We start from the raw sequence: 27,795 nt of genomic DNA, 5'->3' as shown, positions 1-27,795 counted from the left end.
TCAGAGTCAGAAAAAAATCTTAGAATGTAGAAGACAGTGTCAGAGCTGGGCAATCAGAACACAGAATGTTGGGTTGTGGTGGTGGCGTTGAGGGAAGGAGGCTCAGGGCACCTCAGAACATAGAATATCAGAACTGAATGGGATCTTAGAGTCCAACCCCACATTTTACCAAGAACGAATCTGAAGACCAGACCGGGCAAAAAAATTTGCCCGAGGCCAGACAATAATTGTATGTAGTAATTCTTGTTGTTGTTTTTTTGTGGGGCAATGAGGGTTAAGTGACTTGCTCAGGGTCACACAGGTAGCAAGTGTTTGAGACTGGATTTGAACTCAGGTCCTCCTGAATCCAGGGCCAGTGCTTTATCCACTGTACCACCTCACTGCCCTCTTATGTAGCACTTCTTAAAGTCTATGTTTTGGTTTGCTTTTTCTTTTTTTAAAAGATGGTACAGTGGGTAGAATATGGGACTTGGAGTCAGGAAGACCACAGTCCTGCCTCAGATGCTAGCTGTGTGACCCTGGGTAAGTCACTTAACTTCTTTGTGACTCAGTTTCCACATATGTAAAGTGGAGATAATAATAGTACCCTACTTCACAGGGCTGCTGCAATTGAGTTAATATATAAAGTACTTTGCAAACATTAAAGTACTGTTACAAATGCTAGTTATTATTATTGTTTATACAGTTTTTTATTTTTTTAATTTAATTTTTATTTATTTCACAAAAAATTATTTCCTTTCCCTCCTACAGCTCCCCCTTGGAAAACAAAACAAAACAAAACAAAACAAAACAAAACAAAACTCTTGTAACAAATATACATAGTTAAGTAAAACAAATTCCTGAATTGACGCGTCTGAACATACGGTCTCATTCTATACCTCGAGTCAGTCACCTTTCTTTAAGGAGGCCATAAGATAAGTTAGAGTCCTGCCTTGGTTTAGAACTCAGGTCCTCCAAGAGAAGTGAGCTCTTGGAAGCGGAAGGTTATGGCCTATGATATGTGCCTCCCATCACTACTGCCCCAATCCTCACCAGCCCAGTCACTTTGTCGTGGCCACATGGATGACCAGGAAGCCTTTGATGTTTGGGAAGTGGGTGCTGATGAGATCCACTTGCAGCTGCCTGTTTCCACTTTTGTATGGTGTGATCTCAAACTGGACTCTAGCCCTCTCTTGGGGCTCCAGGGCAGGCACACTAGAGGCAAGAGAAAAGAATGAGGGTCAGGCCATCAGGCACCTCCTGCTGCTTCCCCTGGCCTATATATAGGACCAAGTCCAAACTCCCCAACCTGGTATCTGATGCTCTTCACCATCTAGTTCCAATTTAACTCTCAAGTATCACTCCCCTCCTGCTACTCTCCTACATTGATTGACCTTCCCACAACTGCAGATAGTTAACATCTCCTCAATGCCTTCCATGTGCTAGCTTCTTTGCTACTTCCATGGCTGTGCTTATATGATACCCACCCATGCCTGGAATACTCTGCCTTCTCTTCTCCACTTGTCTAAATTCATTCCATCGTTCAAGGCCCGTTTAAGTCTCACCTCCTCCAGGAAGCCTTTATTGATTTTCCCAGCCTACAATGTCCTTTTCTCCCCTCCCCCGCCCACTTAAGTGGCTATAGCCCTTACTGTCAGTGATAAAAATAGCTTAGTTGCATAGCATTTTATCATTTGCCAACCTTGTATTCATTATTTTTTATAACTTTAGGATCTATGGCTATAGAGCTGGGAGAGAGCTTAATCAGAACAAGTTGTATTTTCCTCACAACAACCCTGTGAGTTAGGTGGTGTTTCATTTACCCCCATTTTACAGATAAAGAAACGGAGGCCCAGAGAGTTAGTGAGATTCAATCCCAGGTCACCAAAGCCTTCTTTCTACTATCTCACAATTCTGCCACTTGACTTGCATCACCTCCTTTGATCTTCTCAACGAGCTTTCTGTTTTGGGAAGCTGAGGCTCACAAGGTTACACAGCTAATTTCAGGTGGCAGAGCTTAGACAAGAATACAGTCTTTGGCTATTCTTGTGGGATTTTTTTTCTGCCTTGCCAGACAGTTCTACCTCCCAGCCCCCAGCCCCAATAAGGTCCTCCTGCAATACCCAAGGTAGTAGTATTGTTGCAGGGTCTGGTTCCCTGTTTCTCTCCTAGCTTCTCTCTCCACAGCCCTGAGGCGTCTTGCCCTCTTATCTCTTCTTCCACCTCCTCTACTCACTCGATGTTGAGCTGCTCCCTGAGGAGCCCACTGCCCTCCATGATCATCGTGCAGTCCTCCACCCTCTCAGACAAAGGGTTGGCAATCGTGACCTCCACAGCAAGAACTTCACCTACCACTGCAGGACTCAGCATCTGGAGGGGCAACACCACAGTAGATTGGCCTCTGAACCTTTGTCCTCATTTTCTTCTTTGGTACCATCATCCCAGGCAAAGTTTGGGGGCATGAAAGGGGCTTCCAAAAAGAACCATAGAATCACAGATAGAGAAAGGAAGGGACCCTTAAAGGTCTCTCCCCACTCCAGTCCATCTACCCGTCAGTTATCAAAGTGATTTTTTTGGGGGGAGGCAATCAGGATTAAGTGACTTGCCCAGGGTTGCACAGCTAGTAAGTGTCTGAGGTTGGATTTGAACTCAGGTCCTTCTGACTGCTCACACAGTAGAGGGAGATAAAGCTTCTACAGGAAGCATTAGCCGATTCCCTTTAATCCTAGTGCCTTCCCTTTGAAATTATTTCCAATTTATTCTATATAGATCTTCTCTGTACATTGTTTGCATGTTGTCTTCCCTGTTAGGTTGTAAGCTCCCTGAGGACAGGGACTGTCTTTTGCCTTTCTTTATATCCTCAGCACTTGGCACAATTCTTGGCATGTAACAGGCACTTAATAAATTTTTGTTGACCCTTTACCACCACAACCCTCCACCCCCCAACAACCCAAGGCTCTTGTTGGAGCCAATTGGTCCCTTGGGCTGGTTTGACCTTAATGGCAATGAAGTCTTCCAGGGTGATGTCCTTCTCTATCAAGAGCTTTTCTCCTTTAGAGACCAGGCACATGGCAGCCACCAGGATCTTCTTGTCATCTGTCAAGTCATCTTTGTACTCTGAGTAAGAGATCTCCACCGGGATCCTCTTCTCTGAAAGAGAAATTGGAGGTTGCCAGTTGGGCTACTATTTGGGAATAACGGCTTGACAGGAAATCTGGTACAGAGGAAAGAACAGTGGCTCTGGAGTCAGTAGCACCTGTGGTTGTTCACTCATGTCTGACTCTTCATGACCCAACTTGGGGGATTCTTGGCAAAGATACTGGAGTGGTTTGCCATTGCCTTCTCCAGCTCATTTTACAGATGAGGAAACTGAGGCAAACAGGGTTAAGTGACCTGCCTAGGGTTACAGAGTCAGTAAGTGTCTGAGACTGGATTTGAACTTAGGTGTTTCTAATACCAGGCTCAGTGCTCTAACCACTGGAGTCAGAAGATCTGGTTTCAAATCTTGCCAAGGTTACTCACTATCTGTGAGACTTAGGATCAATTTGAATTATGAATTTGTTACTTATTACCTCCATGACCTTTGTTAGGTCTCTTAGCCTCCACCTGCCTCATTTTTTTCATCTGTAAAATAAAGGGGTTCATCTAGATGGCCTCTGAGATCCCTTCTAGCTCTATATTTATACCTTAGAATCATAGCATTGACTTATTAGAGAAATTCAAATTAAAACTACTCTGAGCTACCACCTCACACCTATCAGATTGGCTAATATGACAAAAAAGAAAAACGATAAATTCTGGAGAGGATGTGGGAAAATTGGAATGCTAAGGCATCGTTGGTGGAGTTGTGAACTGATCCAACCACTCTGGAGAGCAATTTGGAACCATGCCCAAAAGACTATAAAACTGCATACACTTTGACCCAGCAATACTGCTACTAGGTCTTGTCGAATATTAAAATATAGCTTTTGTATTTGTCTGCCTCCTACAAACAGATAAGAGAAATAATGTTTAATTTCTTCTACAAATTAATAAACAGATCAGAAAAATTATATCTTATAATATCTCCTAACTATAAAGAGAACATGATATATCTGGCTGTCTCCTACAAACAGATCAGAGAAATAATGTTTAATTTCTCCTACAAATCACAGACAGACAGAAAAACATAATATCAATTTAATATTTTGTTGTCCCAAGGAGAAATATAATACATAACATGATCATGTGGAGATTCCCTCCTAAGAGAGAAGCTCAGAGGACTCCCCATTTCTGAGGGTATATAAGGTTTTAGTCCACTAATTATAGGGCATTGTCAGTTTCAATAGTATGATATAGAAATCAACCCAGAAGCAAAAAGTAGTTTAACAATTTCAGTTATAACAAGTATGGAGTAAATACAGAAGCATCATAATAAGACTACAGGATTCCAAAAAAGGGTTTGGCAAGGATGAGGATGCCCAGATGTTACCATAAGATAGGGACTTACTATCCTGAGGGAAAAGAAGTCACTAGGTAGGGTCTTTTATCTGCTAGCTATCTGGTTTAAGTTTGGAGTTCAGTTGAAGGACATTTTGCTCCTATTAATCCAGGGTTTCATAAAACTCCTTTTGGATAATAAGGTATCTTCATCAAATCCAGGTGATCCATATATTCATATTAACAGTCTACATCCCAAAGAGATGACAAAAAAGGGAAAAGGACCCACATGTACAAACATATTTATGGCTGCTCTTTTTGTGGTGGTAAAGGATTGGAAATTGAGGGGATGTCCATCAATTGGGGAATGGCTAAACAAGATGTGGTATATGAATATAATGGAATACTATTGTGCTGTAAGAAATGATGAGCAGGCAGATTTCAGGAAAATATGGAAAGACTTAAGTGGACTGATGCTTAGTGAAGTGAGCAGAACCAGGAGAACACTGTACACAGTAACAGCAATGTTGTATGATGATCAACTCTGATAGACTTAGTTCTTTTTTTAAAAAAAGTTATTAAAGTATTTTATTATTTTCTAGTTACATGTAGAGATAGTTTTCAATATTTGTTTTTATAAGATTTCTGGTTCCAAATTTTTTCCCTCCCTCCCCTCCCTCCCCCCCCTCCCCAAGACAGCAAGTAATCTGATATAGGTTATATATGTACAATAACATTAAACATAATTCTGCATTAGTCATGTTATAAGAGAGGAATCAGAGCAAAAAGGACAAACCTCAAAAAAGAAAAACAACAGCACCAAAAACAAGAGAAATAGTATGGTTCAATCTGCATCCATATTCCACAGTTCTTTTTCTTTTCTGGATTTGAAGAGCATTTTCCATCATGAGTCCTTTGGTACTATCTTGTATTGCTGAGAAGAATCAAGTCTATCACAGTTGATCAACACATAATGTTGATGATACTATGTACAATGTTCTCATGGTTCTGCTCATCTCACTCATCATCGATTCATGCAATAGACTTAGTTCTTAGCAATACAGTGATCTAAGACAATTCCAAAAGACTCATGGTGGAAGATGATCTTCACATCCAGAGAAAGAACTATGGAGTCTGAATGTGGATTGAAGCATATTATTTTCCCTTTTGTTGCTGTTTTTTTTGTTTTTTCTTTCTTGTGATTTTTCACTTTTGTTCTGGTTCTTCTCATACATGACTAATGTGGAAACAGGGTGTTTTTTGGGGGGGCAGGGCAATGGTGGTTAAGTGACTTGCCCAGGGTCACACAGCTAGTAAGTGTCAAGTGTCTGAGGCCGAATTTGAACTCAGGTCCTCCTGAATCCAGGGCTGGTGCTTTATCCACTGCACCACCTAGCTGCCCCGGAAATATGTTTAACATGAATGTAACGTATAACCTATGCCAAATTGCTTGCTGGCTTCAGGAGGGGGGAGGGGGAGATAAGGGAGGGAGGGAGAAAAATTTGGAACTCAAAATCTTATAAAAACGAATGTTGAAAGCTATCTTTACATGTAACTGGAAAAAATAAAATACTATTAAGAAAAAGAATCATGGTATTGAAACCTAGAAAGAATCCTTCTAGCTCTAGACTAGTCCCTGCCTTTTACAGAAGAGGAAACTGAGGTTCAGAGAGATCAAATTATTTCCCTACACTCACCTAGGTAGTAAGTAAGGATTCAAAAGAGGTCCTGGGTTACACAAAAAGTGAGCAATCATATCAGGATTTGAACTCAGATTTTCTGAGTTCAGAGCCAGTGATCTTCTCACTGTCCCATATTATGTCCCTGACTGAGAAGTACAATGGCTGATGCATATACCATTTTGCTGGATCATAGCTCATGAATAGAAACCACAGAGTTCAACCCTATCATTTAACAGATGGGGAAACTGAGGCCAAGAGATGCTAAACGAGTCTCATAAGGCCACAGTCGAGTCAGTCAATATGCATTTACAGGGGGCAGCTAGATGGCACACTGGATAGAGCACTGGCCCTGGAGTCAGAAGGACCTGAGTTCAAATCCGACCTCAGACACTTGATACTTACTAGCTGTGTGACCCTGGACAAGTCACTTAACTCCAATTGCCTCCCCCCTCCCCCCCCAAAATATGCATTTATAAAGTACCTAGTATGTGTCAGAAACTGTGCTAAGTGCTGGGAAAAGAAAGAAAGACAAAAAACAGTTTCTGCTCTCAAAGAACTCATAGTCCAATGGGAGACAATATGAAAACACTATATACAAACAAGATATGGACAGGATGAATTGGAGATAATCAACAGAATGAAGAAGGATTGGGAAGGGCTTCTTGTAGAAGGTGGGATCTTAGCTGGGACCTGAAGGAAGCCTGGGAAACCAGGACGAAGAGATGAGGAGGGGGAGCATTCCAGGGATGGGGGACAGCCAGGGAGAGTGCCCAGAGTGGGGAGTGGAGGGTCTCGGTTGAGGAGCAGCAGGGAGGCCAGTGTCACTAGATGGAAGAGTGGGTGGTGGGGTATCAGGTTTAAAATGATTGGAAGGGAAGGAGGAGATCAGGGTCTAATGGCTTTAAAAGTCAAACAAAAAGGGGGCAGCCTGGTGGCGCAGTGGATAAAGCACCAGCTTTGGATTGAGGAGGACCTGAGTTCAAATCTGACCTCAGACACTTGACACTTACTAGCTGTGTGACCCTGGACAAGTCACTTAACCCTCATTGCCCTGCACCCCCCCCCAAAAAAAAGGCCAAACAAAGAGGATTTAGTATTTGATATTATGTTTATATTTGACTCTGGAGGTGATTGAATGGAAGAGGGATGTGGGAAGATGATGGAGGATGGATTGTAGTCAGGGAAGACTTGAGGCAGGCAGACCCCCCAGCAGCTATGGCCACAGTCCAGGTGTGAAGGGAGAAGGGCCTGCACCAGGGTGGGGTCAGCATTGGAAGAGAGAAGGGGCCTAAATGCTACTAAGGTAGAATGAGCAGGACCTGGCTTTGGATGGTACTGGATATGGAAGGTGAGTAAGAGTGAGGGGGCACTTTGGTTGTGAGCCCGAGGGTCTGGGAGGACGACGGTGTCCTTTGTTGTTACAGCGGGTAAGTCATAGAGTCTGGATTTGGACCCAGATATTCTGAGTCCAAACCAGTGCTCTTCCCCCTGTTCCGTGATACTTGGGAAGACAGACCAGAGACATTATTTCATGGCCCCCAGGTGTTCCAGTTATTAGAAGAGCTGACCACAGAGGCGGCTAGGCAGTGTGAGGAAGAGGACTGGATAGAGAATCAGGAGACCTGGGTCTCTTTCTAGTTGTTCTGGCACTTTCTAGTTGTGCAACTGTGAGTGAGCTGACTTCTCTAAGGGTCAACCTTATCTGTAAAAGGGGAATAACATTTGCACCCTGCCATTGGAAGGAATTTAAAGCCAAGAGAAATGAAAGCTATTATTATTATCAGTCGCTAATTACTCCCTTCCAAGTGGACCTCAGTGCAGCAGGGTAGTACTCCACTCATCTCATACTTTCTTATCTTTGCTCCAGCTAAATTATCTGTGCTAGAGTGCACCTCCCCCTCCTCTTCCTCACTCCCCACCCCCACCCCCACCCCCACCCCAAACTTGCATCAGCTCTGCCAGTTGGTTTCCTAGCAGTTCTTTAAAGTCACCTTCTCCAGGAAGTTTTCCTTTCTCCCTTCCCATCCAATTACCTGTGCTCCCTCCCCTATCCCCACCTAGGAGTATTCCATTTGAATCTTTCAATGGCATTATTCTATTGTGTATTGTGCAGTAGTTAATTTGTGTTTATGTCTTATTTGCTACTAAGACTGAACTTCACCAGGGCAAAGGACCCCCACCTGCCCCAAATGTGAACTCCTTAAAGGCAAGAATTATTTTTGCCATTCTTTGTATCCCCAGGCTTTAGCACAATGCCTGGCGTAGTAAACAATTAATGCTTGTGGACTATCTAAATGTTGTAGTCTCTTCTCTAGTGCCTAGCATAGTTCTCTGTACCTAGTAGGTCCTTTATAAATCTTTGCTGAATTCAAATGAATTACATATTGACCACTTCTTGTGCAGCCAGAGCTAAATCCCTACTCTTTGTTTTTATTTTTTATTTTTTTGTGGGGCAATGAGGATTAACTGATTTGCCCAAGGTCTCACAGCTAGTAAGTATTGTCAAGATAATGGAATGTGATAGATGAGATTTGGCAGATACTCAGGAGCCCACCTGAGTGGATTACTGGCTGATTTGACTGGATTAGTAGTTGACTAGATTCTAAGCACATCTGGCTGGTACTTGAGAGTACTTAAGAAAGCATGGTTCTCAGAATCTAAAAAAACTTTGAACTTCCGGTCCAATCAACCAATCAGCTTAAAGAACCTCCCCATTCTGGGAGGGGACAGGAAGGAGGAAAGGGGAGCCTGCTCAAAGAGTGCTGTCTTGTTGGTTCCTGACTTGGTGGTGACGGATGAGAACTACGGAGGGGAGCTGAGGAAAGATAGGATTGTGAGGTTGTAGGAATTCTGTTCTCAATCTTTCTCTTTCTATATTTCAATAAACCCTTAAAAATCTAAACTTGTTTTATCAGTGATTTTAGTCAGTTTCCCCCAAAACTGGGGGAACAGATTAGAACCCACATTTAGAATTTTAAATGACACAGTATCAAGTATCTGAGGCTGGATTTGAACTCGGGTCCTCCTGGATCCAGGACAGTGCTTTATCCACTGTGCCCCCTAGCTGCCCCCTAAATCCCTACTCCTAAAAGAAGGTTGGGATGGAAAGCTGTAAAGTCAGAGGACCTGGGTTCAAATCCTGGTTATTTTATTTCTCTTTGTGGTCATAAGCAAGCCACTTAACCTCTTTGGGTCTCAGTTTCCACAATTCTTAAAATGAGGGAGTTAGGGGGCAGCTAGGTGTCTCAGTGGATAAGGCACAGGCCCTGGATTCAGGAGGACCTGAGTTCAAATCCAGCCTTAGACATTTGACACTTACTAGCTGTGTGACTGTGAGGGATAAATCAATCCTCTTTTCAATAATCTTCGGGAACTCAGCAGCGATGTGACAAAAGGCTCTTTTATTTCCTTCTTGTGAGGAGGCACCCTAGTGTGCCGCTAATAAGTGCCCCAATGGAGGCTTGCAGGCCCCATTTTATCCCCTAGTCCCTAGCGTGAATAGACCCTCCTCTTTTTCATCACTAATTGATTACTCAAGGGTTACAATCTACCTGCAAAGACTAGCTAATCAGGACCTAATTGAGACCAGCTTGGGCTCCTAGAACCATGTGATTTTATTTGCCGGAAGGGGAGGAAAGGATCTGAGACCTTTGTCCTACAAGCAGGTGAGGAGTATGATTGACTGTTATATCCTCATTGAGAGGAGACAACTACCCATTTTTCACAGTGACCCTGGGCAAGTCACTTAACCCTCCCTGCCCCCCCCCCCCCCAAGTACATTACATGAAGAATAAATAGGAATGGCACTAACATGATCAGGAAAGACGTGTAGGGTCACAGATCTAGAGCTGGAAGGGACTTCAGAGGCCGGCCCGTATAAAATGAGGGAGTTGGACTTGACGCTCTTTAAAGAAGTCCCTTCTTGCTCTCAACCTATGGGCCTCTAAGGAAATAATCCATTCTCTCTCAGCTTGAGTCTTTCCTGCTGCCAAGGCTTGGATTGAGCACTTCCAGGAAGCCTTCCCAGGCCACCATAATCTGATCCAAATAGGGCTCATATTATTCCTTCCCTCCCTTCCACCTCTACCCGCATCCGCCACCAAAGGGTGATTTCCCCTGCATCCCATTGACCCCCAGAGGCCAGATCTGGATGTGCCCCGAAACCATCCCACCATATTTGTCCCTCTAGAAGGGTAGTTACCTTCCTCGGGCTCTAGTTTAATTGAATGGGATTCGTGCAGGATCTCAGCCACGGGTCTCCGGGTGTAGAGGATGGTGGCCGCACTCAGGTTCACCTTGACCCTCTGGAGGCGGGAGGTGAGGTTGGTGAGGCAGATGGCCAGTTTGATGTCCTGGCCCATGACGGGCGGCTCCAGCAGTTTGAACTTCCCCGTGATGTTGGGCTTCTTGGCCGGCTCCAGGACGTCATCCCTCCAGGAGGCCCAGCCTCGGCCACTGGCCCTCCGGATCCTGTCTCTTCTGCCCGAGGCTTCCACCCCAAAGAGCTTCCTCACCGCTTTCCTGTACACCTGCCTTTCCTTCCGGGAGCCTGAAGAAGGTTGGAAGAGAACGGTTAGTAGTGGTATCCGAGCAGGGGCTCTAGAGAGGCTTGTCCCAGAAGGGCTGGGACCGTCTCCCCGGAGCCAGCTGGGTCGTCTTCTAAAGGGTGAAGTCAAGCAGCTCAGACCCTTAACTCGCTCCCTTCCTTCCCCCGCCCCCCCCCTCCAGCTCCTCCAGAGCACAGATTCTGCCCCAATCCAAATCCCATAGCTCCCTATCCAAACTCATTCCCCTCTTCCCTACCCCCTGACACACCCTGTCTTTCTCTACACTCTCTCTCTGTGGGGGTTTCATCAACTTCTATGGGTTTAATTATTATCTGTCTGTAATGGATTCTAGCTCTTTAGATGGAATCCTAGCTTCTCTCCTGAAAGTCCCAGGTCAGTAACCTCTCTAGGAAGTTCTGAATTGTCCAGAGATTAGCCCCACACATCGTGAGAACTTAATAAAGGCTTGTTTGCTGATAGGACATCTTACAGGTACATCAAACTCATAAACAGAACTCACATCCTCCCCCAAATCCTCTTTTGCACTTCTGTCTTTCCATTGAAGAGGCAATGCCTTTCTAGTCACCAAAGTTTTCAACTTTGGAGTCGTCTTTGACTCCTCCCTCTCACCTTATGCATCCAATTGGTAGTCAAGTCTTATTATTTTGACTCCTGTGTCCTTATTCACATCCATCTCCTTTCCCATTTCCAGTGATCCTGCCTTAATTGGGGTCCCAATCACCTTTCTCCAGGACTGTTTACAATAGCATTTTTTTTTTTGGTGAGGCAATTGGGGTTAAGTGACTTGCCCAAGGTCACACAGCTAGTAAGTATCAAGTGTCTGAGGCCAGATTCAAACTCGGGTCCTCCTGACTCCAGGACTGGTGCTCTATCCACTGTGCCACCTAGCTGCCCCACAATAGCATCTTAATTTGTCATTTTGCCAAGGATGCCATTTGCCAAAGGAAATTACCTAAACCTTGTTTCCCACTCCATAAACTCCAGTGGCTTCCTGTTAATTCTAGAGTCAAATATAAACCCTTCTGTTTGTCATTTCAAGCTCCAATCTACCAGTCCAAACTTATCACGCATTACTTTCACTCAGGCAGTCTTTGGTCCAGCCAAGCTGCTCTTCTTGATCTTCCCCTGATAAAACATCTCCTCTCTAGTGTCCATGCTGTGCAGTCTTCCTCTGTCCCTCTGCCTCTTAGAACTTCCAGTATCCTTCAAAGTTAAACTAGAGCTCTATCCTCTCCATAAGAGATTTCCTGATCTCCCCAGTTTAATTACTTTGTATGAATTCTTTCTGTGCATATTTTGTATACATTTCTATATGTGTGTATGGCTTTTCTCTAGACTGTAAGATCCCTGAGGGCCGGGATTGTTTTACTTTCAGCCTTTGTATTCCCAGTGCCAGCACATAGTGGAAGCTTAATAAATGCTGATTAAGAATTGATTAAGGGGGTGGCTAGGTGGCGAAGTGGATAAAGCACCAGCCCTGGAGTCAGGAGTACCTGAGTTCAAATCCGGCCTCAGACACTTAACACTTACTAGCTGTGTGACCCTGGACAAGTCACTTAACCCCAATTGCCTCACTAAAAAAAAGAAAAAAAAGAATTGATTAAGGCACTTTGGCAGCAATATGGAATATTAATTGAGATAGGTAGAGATTTCAGACAAGGAAACCATTTAGGAAGATACTGTAATAATCCAAGCAAGAGGTGTTAAGGACCTAAACCTTATCACCTGGAAGTGAGGTGGATAAGTGGAAATTGTATAGAGAAGGGGTCTGATTTGAGAGCTGTCAAAGAGATAAAAACGACAAGATTTGGACACCAACTGGCTGTATGGGCTGAGGAAGAGTGAGGAGTTGAGGATAATACTAAGATTACAAACCTGGGAGACTGGAAAAACAGTGGTGCCATTGATAGAAATGGGAAGTTTAGAAGAGAAAAGAATTTTGGGGGAAAGATGATGCTTTGTTTTGATCGTGTTGAGTTTAAGATGTCTCAGACATCCAATTTGAAATGTTCTGTAGATAACTGGTATTTTGTTATTAAACATCAGAAACAAGACAGGATGCATATGTAGACCTCAAAATCTATCCCCCTGAAAAATTACATATACATGTAGAAATATTTTGACTTACTAGCCTAATTTGGGGCTAATCTGACTGGAGGACTAATCTGGGGACTTTTGACTGTTTGGCTATCTGACTGCTATTAATTTAATGTGGGCCATTTATAAAGTTCCACCACACTGCTCCACTCCCAAAATTGATAAGCAAAAGATTAAGAAGCCTCTTAACTAAATAATCAAAGCAGAGTTTATTTATGAGATACTATTTAAAATTAAGAATACAGGGAAGGGGGGCAGCTAGATGGCGCAGTGGTTTAAGCACCGGCCCTGGATTCAGGAGTACCTGAGTTCAAATCCGGCCTCAGACACTTAACACTTACTAGCTGTGTGACTCTGGGCAAGTCACTTAAGCCCCATTGCCTAAAAACAAAAACAAAAAAAAAAAGAATACAGGGAAATAAAATGCACAACCTGAAAAAAAAAAGAATTGATTAAGGGAGAAAGATTTAAAACTAGAAATCTTATAAAAACAAATGCTGAAAACTATCTCCACATGTAACTGGAAAATAATAAAAAAGTATTGATTAAGAATTAAGGTTGATTAAGAATCTCTCCCCTCTCCCTAGTTATCTGCAAAGGAGGAAAATTTGTCAGGGTTGTTGCAGAAGTGAGATTTCCTTTCTGTTCTCTCCATACTTTGAGTCAATAATAATGGCACATTTATTGAGCATTTTAAAGTTTTAAGTTAAAATAGTAAATTCTCCTCATTTTATTGATGGAAAAACTGAGCTCAGAGGGGTTTGATGAGTTGCCCAGAGTTACACAAGGTTAGCGTCAGACCTCAAGTGGTCCCAGGTCTTCTAACTCTAGGTCTAAGACTGCCTGTCAGGCCATGCCTTGATGCCTTTTTGGAGGCAGTTTTCTTTCTGTCTTCCTTCCTTCCTTCCTTCCTTCCTTCCTTCCTTCCTTCCTTCCTTCCTTCCTTCCTTCCTTCCTTCCTTCCTTCCTTCCTTCCTTCCTTCCTTCCTTCCTTCCTTCCTTCCTTCCTTCCTTCCTTCCTTCCTTCCTTCCTTCCTTCCTTCCTCCTTCCTTCCTTCCTTCCTTCCTTCCTTCCTTCCTTCCTTCCGTCTATGCTAATGTTAGGCAGGGGCTAAGGGCTGGGTAAACAAAATGGATTTCTCACTTCTCCGGAGTCCCACAGTGACCATGTAGTGGAGGGTGGGCTGTACTTTGATTAGAAGGGATCATGTTTGAAGCCTGATTCTGAGATGCTTACTTGCTATGTGACTCTGGACAGATCATTGAATCTCTCTGAGATGACCTACTTCCTAGAATTATTTTGTTTCCTTTTCTTTTTTGTTTGTTTGTTTGTTTTTTTTTTGCTTTTTGGTGAGGTAATTGGGGTTAAGTGACTTGCCCAGGGTCACACAGCTAGTAAATGTCAAGTGTCTGAGGCCGGATTTGCACTCAGGTCCTTCTGAATCCAGGGCTGGTGCTTTATCCACTGTGCCACCTAGTTGCCTCATGGTTTTGTTTTGTTTCCTCATAGAGCTATTTTGAAGAAGTATTCTGCAAACATTGAAGTCCTCTATAGATGTGAGTCTTATTCACTTGATTACCAAGTGGCTCTGTCACCTCTGTCACAACCTCTTGGGGCCTTAGTTTCTTCCTCTGTAAAATGTATGCAAATTGGACTAGATTGATCTCTAAGGTCCTTTCCAGTTCTAAATGGTAAGATCTTGGGTCACTATCATTGAGGAGGAGAGGGAGCCAACAGCAGTGGCTGGGCCTTCATCATCACCCTCTCTGAGTGTGACTCAGCCTTCAGCATGGTGGCCTAGCCATACAGGTGCTTCTCTCTTTAGAGATCTCATCAAACAGGATTCTGTTAACATAGAGTTTGTTATCATTTGGAGCCAACCTGTTGACAGACTGTTAGAGCTGGAAGGAACTTCAGAGATCATTTAATTATTGAGAACGTAAGAAGTTAAGGGATTTGCCTAATGTTGTTAAGTTGCTGGTGATCAGCTGAGGCCACATTTGGACCCTGGTCTTCTGTCTCTTTCCATTATTTCACACTTTCTCTCAATTTATATGTGTAGGGGTTAATCTGACCAGGAGAGGAAAACATGCCTTTATCATCTCAGAAGGCCTAATCTCTAAAGCCCCATGGGGCCAACACCCATTTCTTTCTAAGGTTCCACTCACTCTCCTCTCCCACACTGGGGAAGATGCTTCATATCTTCTTGCCAACATCTTAGGCATGGTTGTCATAGATCCAATTGTGTTCCAAGCATGTTCCCACTCAATGCCGGTGCTGACAGGTGGCAACCAGGCATAGATAGATAGCACTGAGCTGTCTCCAGCAGAGCATGCCCTGTTTCCTGCAAAGCCAGTTATTCAGGAGCCAAATTTGAGGGTGGTGGTGGTGGTGGCAAAGGATGGTCTTTCCATGACTGTTGGTGGGAACTGTCTGACTTTAATGATGCGTAGTCTGGAGATGGGACTCCAAGCAGGTTCCTTCAGTGGTAATGGGAGGGAGTCTGGGAGAGTCATGACTCAGTCTGCATAGATGGAGTTTGGCTAATATGCTGGACCCACATTTATCTAGTGCCTTAAAGCTTGCAAAGTGTTCTACATATATTATCTCCTTTGATCCTCACAACAATCCTGGGAGGAAGGTGATATCATCATCCCTATTTTCCAGATAAGAAAACTGAGGCAAAGAGAGTAAGCGAGTTGCCCACGGTCTGGGCTTGAAGTCAAATCTTTCTGATTCTCCATTACACCACCTGGCTTCCTTTATCTATTACCCACCTATCTGACTAATGAAAGGACCAGCTCCAAAGCTCCAGAGGGTGTTAGGAGGTGGGGCCATCTTTGGAACAAGGAGAGGATCCAGCAGAGAGTGGGTCTCCGTGTCCTCAGGAAAGGACGTGCCAGATTTCCTTCTTTCCTAAAGGCAAGATGGCAGCCGGCTTCTTGTCCGGGCCAGGCCCACATGCTAAGCAAATGATAATAACTCTCATTTCTGTGGTGCTTGAAGATCTACCTAGTGCTTTTCTCATGAAACCTTGTGAGGAAGGTAGTGTAGGATTATTACTATTTTACAGATGGGGAGACTGCCTTAGAGAGGGTAAGTGATTGGCAAGGTACGGACACAGAACTAGCCTCAGACCTGGGATCCAAACTTAGGTGTCCTACACCAAGTTTGGTATTCCCCCATATTCCTTGCTGCCTCACAATAGGGGTGTGTGTGTGTGTGTGTGTGTGTGTGTGTGTGTGTGTGTGTCTAGTTAGTCCAGGGAGCTCATCCATCATCTGTGGCTCTTATCTTAGAACATCTTTGGGTTCTATCACTCAACAATTCTGTCCTTTCTCATTTGGTCTTATGGCAAACAATCAGTAAGCATTTATTAAGTGCTTGATGTATGCCAGACACTATGATAAGTAAATACTAGGTATTCAAGGAAGGCAAAAACAGTCTCAGCCCTCAAGGACTTTACTTTCTTTCTTTCTTTTTTTTTTTTAGTGAGGCAATTGGGGTTAAGTGACTTGCCCAGGGTCACACAGCTAGTAAGTATAAAGGTTCTGAGGCCGGATTTGAACTCAGGTCCTCCTGACTCTGGGGCCAGTGCTCTATCCACTGTACCACCTAGCTGCCCCAAGGACTTTACTTTCTAATATGGGAGACATGCATATAAATAGGTATATACAAGACTCAGACTGAGTAGAGGGAAGGCGATCCCAGAGGAGAAAGCTTCAGAAGCTCCTACAGAGCTGTACAGAGCTAGGTGAGTGCAGTATATAGAGCACCTGGCTGGAGTCAGGAAGACCTGAGTTCCAATCTAGCCAGGCATTTGCTAGCTGTGTGACCGTGGGCAAGTCACCTAACCTCTGTCTGCTTCAGTTCCTCATCTGTAAAAAGAACATAATAATTGTGCTTACCTCCGAGGGTTGTGGTGAGAATCAAATGAGATAATAATTGTAAAGTGCTTGTCGCAGTGCCTGGAACATAGTAAGTGCCTAATAAATGTTAGTTATTACTATTTTGTTTTCTTTGCCAAGGAGAGAATGTCTTGGATTAAAAAACAAAAACCAAAAGTAGATAATTGGGAGTCAGTACCCAAAGTAAGTAAGGAGATTAAAAGAGAACACTCAGTGCTCTTACTATTTTCAACTCAATTGACCCAGATTAACAATAATCTTGAGTACTAAAAAACAAAATCAAAAAACAAAACAAAAGCCTAAACCCCAAACCAATACCCTGGCAGTTGTGATTACTTAGCCACTGTCAGTGATTTTTAAAATACTGTGGAAAATGGCAGAAGTTCTGGAGAAAGGGAAATAGAGAAAGAACCGAATCTGTAAACCACAGAATAAGGGAGGGAGACATCCATTCCTGGAAAAACTCTAGAACATATTATTATTTAATATTGAATTAATTATTAGCAATTATTAAGCCTGTTATTAACAAGGTTAGGAAAAGGTGAACTATATCTAGAGATCAAAGAGATCAAAAAAGAGGAAAAGGACCCAGATGTACAAAAATGTTTATAGCAACTCTTTTTGTAGTAGCCCCAAGCTGGAAATTGAGAGGCGTGTGAGGGGGAACAGCCGAACTGTGATGGAATATTAGTGTGCCACGGGAAATAATGAAATGGACTATTTCAGAAGGAACTGGGATGACCTCTATGAATACAGAGCAAAGTGAGAACTACCCAAACAAGTTACATGATGACAATATTATAGAGAAAAATAGCTTTGAAAGGCTTTGGAGCTCTCCTTAATGCAATGAGAGACTGTGAGTCCAGAGTACTAAAGATGAATCATATCATACCCCCTCCCACCGCCTACACTTCCTGGCTGAGAGGTGATGGACTTAAAAGCCAGAATGAAATGTGCAGTTTTGGACGTAGCCATGTGGGAATTTGCTTTGTTGGGCTATGGGAAGTTGTAAGGGTTTTGGTTTTTGTCTTTTTGTTGATCAGTTGGGGGTGGGGTGGAAGGGAGTTAGTAATTGCATATAATTTAAAAATGTTTTTCTAAATGGATAAAGTAACTACATATAGCCAGTGTGGCTTCACAAAGACCAGGTCATGTCAGACTACCCTTATTTCCATTTTTCAACTAGGTTAGTCAAATGGTAGATCAGGCAGCTGGGTGGTTCGGTGGATAGGGCACCCAGGCCTACCCAGTCAGGAAGACTCATTTTCCTGAGTTCAGATCTGGCCTCAGACACTTACCAGCTGTGTGACCCTGGGCAAGTCACTTCACCCTGTTTACCTCAGTTTTCTCATCAGTAAAATAATCTGGAGAAGGAAATGGCAAACTTCTCCAGTATCTTTGCCAAGAAAACCTCAAATGGGGTCATGAAGAGTAGTCAGAATAACGAAGAACCTCAAGTTCGTGCCATATGGGGTTAGGCAGCTAGATAATACAGTGTAGCTAGGGTGTTGGAGTTGGAGTCGAAAAGACCTGGGTTCAAATCCTGCCCCAGACACATTTTCTGTGTGACTCTAGACAAGTCACATAACACCTATCTACATCAGTTTCATCATCTGTGATATGAGGAAAATAATAGCATCCAGCTCTAGGTAAATCAACAAAGGTCTATATGATTGTTAGCTATTATTATTTGAAGGAACTGAGAATATTTTAGCCTGGAGAAGAGAAGATTTAGGGGGACATGATATCTACCTTTAAGTATTTGAAGGGCTATCACCTGGGAGAAGGACCATACTTCAGGATCAATCAATCAATCAACTAATAAGCATTTATTAAGTACTTATGGGCCAGGCACTGGGCGAAGCTCTGAGAAGACAAAGAAAGGCAAAAACAGCCTTGTTCTGTTTGGCCCCAGAGGGCAGAACCAGGAACAGGAGGACAGAATGGAAGCTGCAAAGGAGCAAGTTAAGGCTCGATACTAGGACAGACTTCCTCATAAATCGGAGGTACCTGATTTGGGATGGGCTGCTTGGGGCGCTAGTGTGCTCCCTGTAATTGAAGGCAACAACAGGCCTCATGAATGATTTATTAGCTATCTTGGGGGGGGGGAATATAGATTGGGTCAGGTGGCCACTGAGGTCCATTCTATATCTGAGATTCTATGGTTTTGTGATAAAAAGAGCCACTCCCCACCCACTCGATCTCAAACTTTGGAGGCTGGTTAGGAAATGCGGATTTGGTAAGAGTAGACTAAAAAAGGGATGAAAAAAGATCTTGTTATGCCACATCCAGTTAGATGGACGTGAGCAAGTTAACCAATCAGCATGCAATTTATTAAGTGCCTACTTTTTTCCCAGGGGGCAGCCAGGTGGCACTGTGGATAGAGTGCCAGGACTGGAGTCAGGAAGACTCATCTTTGTGAGTTCAAATCTGGCCTCACTTACTAGCTGTGTGACCCTGGGCAAGGAATGTAATCCTGTTTGCTTCCTTTTTTTCATCTATAAAATGAGCTGGAGAAGGAAATGGCGAACTACTTTAGTATCTTTGCCAAGAAAAGTCTAAATGGAGGGGGCAGCTAGGTGGCGCAGTGGATAAAGCACTGGCCTTGGATTCAGAAGGACCTGAGTTCAAATCCAGCCTCAGACACTTGACACTTACTAGCTGTGTGACCCTGGGCAAGTCACTTAACCCTCATTGTCCCATGAATGAACGAATGAATGAATGAATGAACAAATGAATGAATAAATAAGCAAATAGATGAATGAATTTTAAAAAAGGGCAGCTAGGTGGCGCAGTGGATAGAACACTGGCTTTGGATTCAGGAGGACCTGAGTTCAAATTCAACCTCAAACATTTGACACTTACTAGCTGTGTGACTCTGGGCAAATCACTTAACCCTAATTGCCCCACCAAAAAGAAAAAAAAAGTCTAAATGGGATCATGAAGAGTCAGACATGACTAAACAATAACCTTTTCCCAGGCTTTGTTGTTATTTTGGGAGAGAGATTGGGGGTGGGGTAGTTGGGGATGAGGGGTTAATGTGGCAGGGTGTAGATAAAAAGTGATAGGAACATACATCTTACTAGGTAAATATAAAGTCCTATAGTTGAACTAAAAAATCAATAGGATCAAGGCATGCCCATGGATTGATCGATTAAGTTATTCACTTCCATCTAATTAGATTGAACATTAGAGAGAACTTTTTATTTATCCTTTCTTTAGTCTACCTTCTCAAATTCATACTTTCCTAACCACCTTCCAGAGATTGGAGCCCAAGGGGTGGGGAGGGGCTCCTTCTTTCTCTCCCCAAATCAGATCGGGCTTCCCTTCCTTGGGGGTCTCTGAGCAGAGGTAGGATGAGTATTTGTCTGGCAGGAATCATTGAGGGGATTCTCTTTGAGGTACTAGTTGGACTAGATGATCTCCGAGGTAGCTTCTCCCTTTAAGCTTCTATGATAAGCAACCCAAGTCCAGGAGGGGCTGGTGCCTTGTCTTTGGTGGTACCTTCCTTGGCGGGGGGTGGGGGGTGGGGTGGGGGTGTGGGGGTGGTGGGTTTTCTACCGCAGCTCTCTTTGGTAACCTCAACCCTCCTCTCTCCCCATCTACTAACTCACCCCATAAGAATGACTATGAGGGCAGCTAGGTGGCGCAGTGGATAGAGCACTGGCCCTGGATTCAGAAGGACCTGAGTTCAAATCCAGCCTCAGACACTTAATACTTATTAGCTGTGTGACCCTGGGCAAGTCACTTAACCCCAATTGCCTCACTAAAAAAAAAAATGACTATGAGATTGAGTCAGAAACGAAATTGGAAGTTGGCATAGCTTTTAGCTAATTCTAGAAACATGATTGTGCCTCAGGAGTTGGAATCTTTGAAAAGTGACGTGTCTAACCTCTTTCCTTTGAAGGTAAGAGAATGTGTGGTGTGGCGAAAAGTGCCCTGGGCTTGTAGTAAGGGAATGTAGGTTTGAGCCTGACTCAGGCTTTGTAGCTTTGTAGCCTTGGGCAAATTTTCTTCTCTCCAAGCCTCAGTTTCCTCCTCTCTAAAATGGGATTAATGACACTTGCACTATTCCCTTCATAGGACTATTGTATGGAAATGCTTTATAAACTCTAAAGCAGGAGAGAAATGACAGGTGTTATTTTTATTGATGGTTAACAGGACCTGGGCAAACATCCCTTACTGGCCATCCAGTTCCACCTTTGAGGATGTCTGGCAGCCAAGACTCAAAGGATTCAGGTAAGGTTGTGCCCATGGTGACATCCCCCCATCTCCTCCACTTAGCACCTCGTTAATCATCTTGAGGCCCTAACTTTGGTTGTTTTGGCCCTTTTAAGGTCGGGCAGACTGCACCAGGTTGCTATTACTTGGAATGCCCCATGTGGTCCCCATTACAAGCACCACTGTCTTTTCCTTCTTAGGGAACCTCTGCTGATACAACTTCCTCTTCTGGGAGCTATCTCAGCCTCTCACCTCAGCCTTCAATGTCTTCAGTGCCCACCCAGCTTGGTGAGCTCACACCTTTCTGTTCCACCATTACACCACATCGATTTTTTCTTACCTGACTCAGTCAACTTCATCTTTCCTTCTCCTGTAAAGAGTCCCTGCTTGGGCAGCTAGGTGGTGCAGTGGATAAAGTACTGGCCTTGGATTCAGGAGGACCTAAGTTCAAATCCAGCCTCAGACACTTGACACTTAACTAGCTGTGTGACCCTGGGCAAGTCACTTAACCCTCATTGCCCTGCAGAAAAAAAGAGTCCCTGCTCCACCTGCATCCCAGCCTGACCTACAGCCGCTATTATCCTTTATTCCCTACCTCTCCTTGCATCAGCCCATCTGGCTGAGCCCAGATCTAATGAGATGGCATTGCCACCTGTGTGGTAGATCTAGCCGCCTTCCGAGTTCTTGAATGTCCCAGAATTTCCATTGAGAAGGCACCTCAGAGGACCTCTGATCTATCTTGTAGCTGAGCAAGCATCCCCTCAAGCACATCACTGAAAATTGAGCATCAGGTTCCCTTTTGAAGACCTCCAGGGATGGGGAACTTATCACTTCCCAAGGCAATCTTTTCCTCTCAGTGACAAAATGTTAGGAAGTCTTCCTGACATCACATCTAAGCCAGCCTTTCTCTAATTTTCACTCATGATTTCTAGCTTTATCCTCTTATGCCAAGAAAAACAAGTCTAATTTTCTTCCATTTCTGTCCTTTGATTACTTGAAGACAGCCATCTAGTTCTTTTATTTTTAAATTGTATTTGTTTTATTCTAAACTTAAGAAATAAAACAAACATTTCCATAACATAGTAGAATAGGAAAAAGATGATTGTACATGAAAGTGCACATCTATTATGTACAACTTGCTATTCCTTTTAGATATATAATAAAGTTATCGTGTAACAGTTCCCCCCCACCCCCTCATCCCCCTTTTTCTTCTCTTCCAGGCCCTAGAGACAGCCACCTAGTCCTGACTGCAAATTGCCCCAGGATGGGGAGAGTCCTTGGGACATTCCCTAGTTAATCCCACCTGTGTCCTATCTATTAGCCTCTTGTCTTTTGAGAGTATGTTGCCATGGGACAAGGAGTGGACAAGGCGTGGTACCTGCCCATTTCTGCCCCAATGAGAATCAGCCCACAGGCTATTTCTGCAGTGGATGGAACAGAAGAACAACCTCTGTTCTCACAATAATTAGGAGTGTGACAGTTCACATTTCTGAAACTCTGAAGTTTACAAAGTGCTTTTGAGGTGGGTAGAGCAGGTCTATTTTATAGATGAGGAAAGAGGAAGTGATTTTTCTTAAAGTCACATAGTTAGCAAGTGTGAGAGCTAGAATTCAAATCCAGATCCCTTTTGTCTTTGAGTTCCACATTCTCCACCATCCCGTCCTGTCAGCTCACATTCAAATCCACTTTCCTCAGTATAGCCCCATGAGTGCAATTTACTTCCACAAACATTTGTTAAGTTCCTACTCTGTATAGGGCACTGGGGATAGAATGACAAAAATGTAAAGTATTACCTGCTCTCAAAGAGCTTACATTCTATTCAAGGGATAGAAAATGTAGACAGTGGAGTAAATTCAGAATTATACAATGTAATTAAGAAAGAGAGTCAGAGAAAGACAGAGATAGAGAGAAAGCAGGAGAAAGAGAGACATACAGAGACAGACAGACAGACAGAGACAGAGAGACAGAGAAGGAAAGCATTTACAACTGGAGGGACCCGGAATGGCTCCATATAGAAGATGGCACCTGGACTTTGCTTTGAGGGGAGTTGGGGTTTCTAAGAGGTAGAGCTGAGGAAGGAGTAAATTCCAGGCCTAGGAAATCACTTATGCAAAGGCAAAAAGGTGACAAATCGGGTGTTAGGTATGGGGAACAGCTAGGCCCTTTTTATAGATGGGGAAACTGAGACCTGGAGAAGGCAAGCACTTGCCTACAGTTATACAGCTAGTAAGTGATAGAGCTGGAACTCCAACCCAGGTTTTTTGAGCTCCAAGATTTGTATTCTGGGGGCAGCTAGGTGGTACAGTGGATAAAGCACCAGCCCTGGATTCAGGAGGACTTGAGTTCAAATCCAGCCTTAGACACTTGACACTTACTAGCTGTGTGACCCTAGGCAAGTCACTTAACCCTCATTGCCCCCCCCCCAAATACATAAGGCTACAAGACTTGTATTCTTTTCATCTATTAGAATGTAAACTTCTTGAGAGTTAGGACTGTGTCACTTTTGTCTTTGTATTCACAGTGCACTAAATAAATGCTTGTTGATAGATTGGTTGATAGAATCATAGGGCGGTTGGACTAGCCCATGTTAGGCCCTTACCTTCAGGATACTTGTAGTGGCTGGTGATATCCACACGGGTGTTGCTGCCCACAGCCTTGGTGCTGATGCATTTGCCGATCTTCTTGGTGTCTGAGTAGACCCGCTCTCGGCTGTCATCTTCATTCCAGAGCCACGTGATGTAGTCAGCATTGACTTCAGCAAAGACAAAGGGTCCATCGTGGGCCAGGTGCACATCGCCCTCCCGGATGGCAGTGACAGAGGCAGGCCCACACTGAAACACACCTGGTTGTGGGACCAATGAAAAGAAAATGGGTATGAGAGATACCAGCCCTCAGATAGGGGCTCTGGGTTGAAGAGGCCAGGAGACCTTGCCCCAAATGGAAACACAAACTTTAGCATTTGGTTACCTTCACTCTCCTCCTGTGGTGTGGCATCCAGTACCTGCCAACCATTGTAGGAGGAGCCAAGGTCTCTCCGGGCAAACCAGCTTTCATTCCAGACATGGAAATTCCTGGGGCAGAGAAAAAATACAGATGCAGATAGAACAGTTTGTTAAGCATGACTGTGTTACAAAGTACCCAAATTTAGATAAAACACGGTCCCTAACCTTAAGAAGCTTACTGTTTTGTAGGATGAGCCAGTCAGAGTATATGTTACATGATAAATTCATTAGAAATTTATAAAGCAAAATGCTATGTGAAGAGAAGGTCATTATCAATCAGGGAAGATTAGAAATGGCTCAGGAGCCTGTTGGTCAGTCATGTCCAACTCTTCATGCTCCAATCTCAGGTTTTCTTAGCAAAGATACTGGAGTGGTTTGCTATTTCTTTCTCCAGCTCATTTTACAGATGTGGAAAGTGATGCAAACAGGCTTAAATGCCTTGTCCAGGGTTACATGGTTAGTAAGAGTCTAAGGCCAGATTTGAACTCATGAAGAGGAGTCTTCTTGAATACAGGCCTAGCGCTCTATCCACTGAATTTTGAAGATGTCTTAAAAAGAGAGATAGGGCTGACTGTATTCACAGGTATACAAGGGAATCCTAGGTGGGAAAGGCTTTCCTACCCAGAAAGACCTCCCGGTCTATCCTGTCAAAGTGCATGAAATCCAAATAATTGCTTTTCTTCTGGGGCCAAGATATGATTCTTTTTGAAGCCTGAAGACTTTGAGGGCACTCAGAATCCCCTTAGAAAAAGCAAATATCTCTAGTAGAAAGATTGCTTGAAGCTTTTATTGGATATCACAGCTGGATAAGTTGAAAACTAGAGCAAGGCCCTAAGTAAAGGCAGATAGGTTATAGCTGGATAGAGCATTGGACCCATAGTCTGGAAGAACTGAGTTCAAAGTCTGCCTCAGTTGTTTTCTAGCTGTGAAACCCTTGCAAGTCACTTAATCTTTCTCTTCTTCAGTTTCCTCAGCTGAAAATAGGGATAATAACAGCATTTACCTCTTAGTCTTCTTGTGAGGTTAAAATGAGATAATATTTGTAAAGCACTTTGCAAGCCTTACAATGCTATATAAATGTGAGCTATTGGGGTACTGGGACACCCAGAACACAGTGCAAGGGAGCAGAAGTGAGTCAGGTAAGAGAAAGTATGCCAAAGACAGATTGAACCTCCTTTATAAATTTTCCTGGAAAGGGGCCTCTTCCATTTTAAGATTTTAGGATTTTATGATTCTGTTCATCAAAATTCTAACTTTCTCCAATTTTAACTGTAAATCATGGTGCAAAACTATATTGAGATGGCCAGCGTTCATCTTTGGTGACTTCCCAAATCAATCTCTTTGGCTTCCCCTGGGATTTGGCTTGTGCCTGGATTTCTGTTGGGAAAACAGAAGAACCATGGACCCTCTTAACCTGACCTTCTGAGGCTGGCTCTCTCTGTCTATGCCCCCATTTCTGCTCTAGAGGTGTAGCTTAAGTTTATCAGTTGGCTGTGCCTCAGTCAATCACCCTCAATGTGGTATTGGTGAGACAGTCCAGGGCAAGGCAAGGGATGGACACCTCATCAAGGTGACATCATCAATGCTAGAATCCTTGAGTTGGCTGGACTTGTCTTTAGGAAACCAGGCCCAGGGGTAATATTCTAGGCCTCAGGACTGTGCTGCTGAGTTTGTTCCTCACTCTTGGGAGAGGGTGAGAGGGCAGGGTTCCATGCCTGCTCTGCCACGTGCCTATTGTCCCCTGGGAGAGGTCCTCACAGGCCTGGGGAAATGCAAGGAGCTATATCGCCCTCCTTTCAGAGGGCACAACTAGATACTTACCACATACTATCTTCAGTTATGTCTTCCAAGGTCCTCCCAAATGAGTCCACATATTTGTCCACACTCAAGCTCTTGTCTGTGTCGTGGGCTGAGTTGAAATTGGAGACCACCCGGGTGGCAATTCCTAAACACCTTAGGACTAAAAAAATCACAGACTAGGGATACTCCAGTCCATCTTGGGAGAGGCTTTCCCACTCCAGATTTTTGCCCCATACCTCCCCCCCCCCCCCCCCCCCGACAGAGGAAGCTGAGTTACAGTTCTGACTGACTACTCCCTACCAACTCTTGTCCTTCCCAACTTTCCTGCTCTTAATTCTATGATTAGTTTGTTTAAAATGAAGCCACACTTGAAATGTGTTCTCAAGTGAGACCTAGAAATAGTTGTACTGGATTTTCTGGTAATTTTTGCTTTTAGTGGAATGGGTGTTTTCTGTGGTTTTGCTCCCCTAGTGCAAATTGCTAAGACCAAAGAAGTGGGGGAGAACCAGGGATGCTTCATGCAAATTTAAGACAAGGGGATGGAAAGCTGAGCCCCCCTTACCCACCCAGGTACCTGTGCACATGACTCCAGCGAAGACCCAGCACTGGCCATACTTGACAGGCTTAAACCTGCCCTTGTACCATTTGTTGAGGATGGCGACACTGCCCCTCCAGTGCAGGGGGCTGGTTCCTCCGATGTACTTGCCCCGCCACTGGCCCTGTACCACACCTTTGTCATCATTGCTGTTCACCTGCCGGGAGAGGTCTCATTCAGTTATCCAGACTGGAAAACTCTATGGGGAAGGTAGGACTGGATAGCTCAGTGGCCAGAGCATAGGACCTCAAAATCCTATGGGGTTGAGGGTGAAATCTCAGAATGGGTGAGAGTGCATCACCACCCCTGCCCCCCTCCTTAGTAGATTGCAGACCTTATCCCCAAGTGGGAGAGTGTGGATGGCTCCATTTACCCCAGCCCCACCCAGAGGATATGTTCTGTCGAGGATGGGGGCTGAAAAGGCGGAAGAGAGTGTGATATGGACTAAAGTCTAGGAGGGGATATATATATGTGTATATATATATATATATATATGTATATATATATATGCATATATCTCCAAGTACATTAATAGTATCACTTTTTTGTGGAGGCAAATAACTGGAAACAAAGTGGGTGCCCATTAACTGGGTGAATGGCTAAGCAAACTTTGTTATTCCTTGTAATAGAATATTATTGTGCCATAAGACATGTTGAGTGTGAGGAATTGAGAGCAATGTGGGAAGAAGTTATGCACTGAAGCTGAGTGAGCTAAGCAGATCTGGGAGAATAAGATGCACAATGACCAACAAGGCAAATGAAAGGGACACTAAGAAGCCAAGCTACGAGTAATAACTGATAACAACCAATATAATAACAATAATTGTAATAAGCAATCCTGGTCATGGAGGACAGATAATGAAACATGCTGGCCTTGGCATAGAGGTGGGGGAACACAGAGGCAGAAAGGTGCATACATTGTCAGATGGAGACACTATATCTGTTGGTTTTGCTTAACTTGTTTCTCTTTGTTTAGAAGGGAGGATTCCATGATGGGGGTAGGGCAGTACATCCAGAAAGAATATGATGAAAAAAACAAAATAATCACCCTACACCTACATTTTTTTTAAAAGAAAAAATCCTGGCGTCTAGAGACTTGAATTCTAGTCCCAGTTCTGCTATAGCTTATTGTATAACTTCTAGAAAATTATTTGTACGAGTGGAAATGGACTCTCTTTGCTATCCTAGGTACTAAGGTCTGTCCCAGCTCAGACTGCTGATCTGCCTGAACATAGACTTCTACGGCCTATGTTCAAAGGCCTTTTTCAACATGAATAATTGAAGATTTTTTCAGTTCTAACAATTTATGTTCTATGGCTCTTTCCAGCTTTAGGATGATAGGAGTATCCTAAGCCAAAGCCAGGAGCTCATTCATCCATCCATCAGTCCATAAGTTTTATCTATTCAGTTTCTGAGTTTTTGTCTTTTAATTAGCTAGGGTTTTTGGATTGTCTCCAGAATAGCATAATGTAAAGAATATTGAGTAAGAGTCAGGAGACCTAAGTTTGAATCCTGCCTCTTAG

At 43.7% G+C, this 27,795-nt stretch overlaps 1 protein-coding gene across 1 annotated transcript in view; it reads right to left on the bottom strand.

The window, feature by feature from the left end:
- Positions 1-745: 745 nt before the first annotated feature.
- TGM6 (transglutaminase 6) overlaps positions 746-27,795 on the bottom strand; it is a 59,786-nt gene continuing 32,736 nt past the window's right edge. The window contains exons 10-17 of the mRNA XM_043980844.1: positions 26,252-26,429; positions 25,699-25,837; positions 23,843-23,946; positions 23,475-23,717; positions 10,282-10,629; positions 2,975-3,129; positions 2,216-2,349; positions 746-1,194 (exon numbers count right to left, since the gene is read on the bottom strand). Coding sequence (XP_043836779.1) covers positions 1,041-1,194; positions 2,216-2,349; positions 2,975-3,129; positions 10,282-10,629; positions 23,475-23,717; positions 23,843-23,946; positions 25,699-25,837; positions 26,252-26,429 — 1,455 coding nt within the window. The 3' untranslated portion in view covers positions 746-1,040. The remainder of the gene's footprint in view (positions 1,195-2,215; positions 2,350-2,974; positions 3,130-10,281; positions 10,630-23,474; positions 23,718-23,842; positions 23,947-25,698; positions 25,838-26,251; positions 26,430-27,795) is intronic.

The sequence above is a fragment of the Dromiciops gliroides genome, chromosome 2 (genome assembly GCF_019393635.1).
Source record: "Dromiciops gliroides isolate mDroGli1 chromosome 2, mDroGli1.pri, whole genome shotgun sequence".
NCBI classification, from domain to species: domain Eukaryota; kingdom Metazoa; phylum Chordata; class Mammalia; order Microbiotheria; family Microbiotheriidae; genus Dromiciops; species Dromiciops gliroides.
This window is presented reverse-complemented; position numbering and strand designations above follow the sequence as displayed.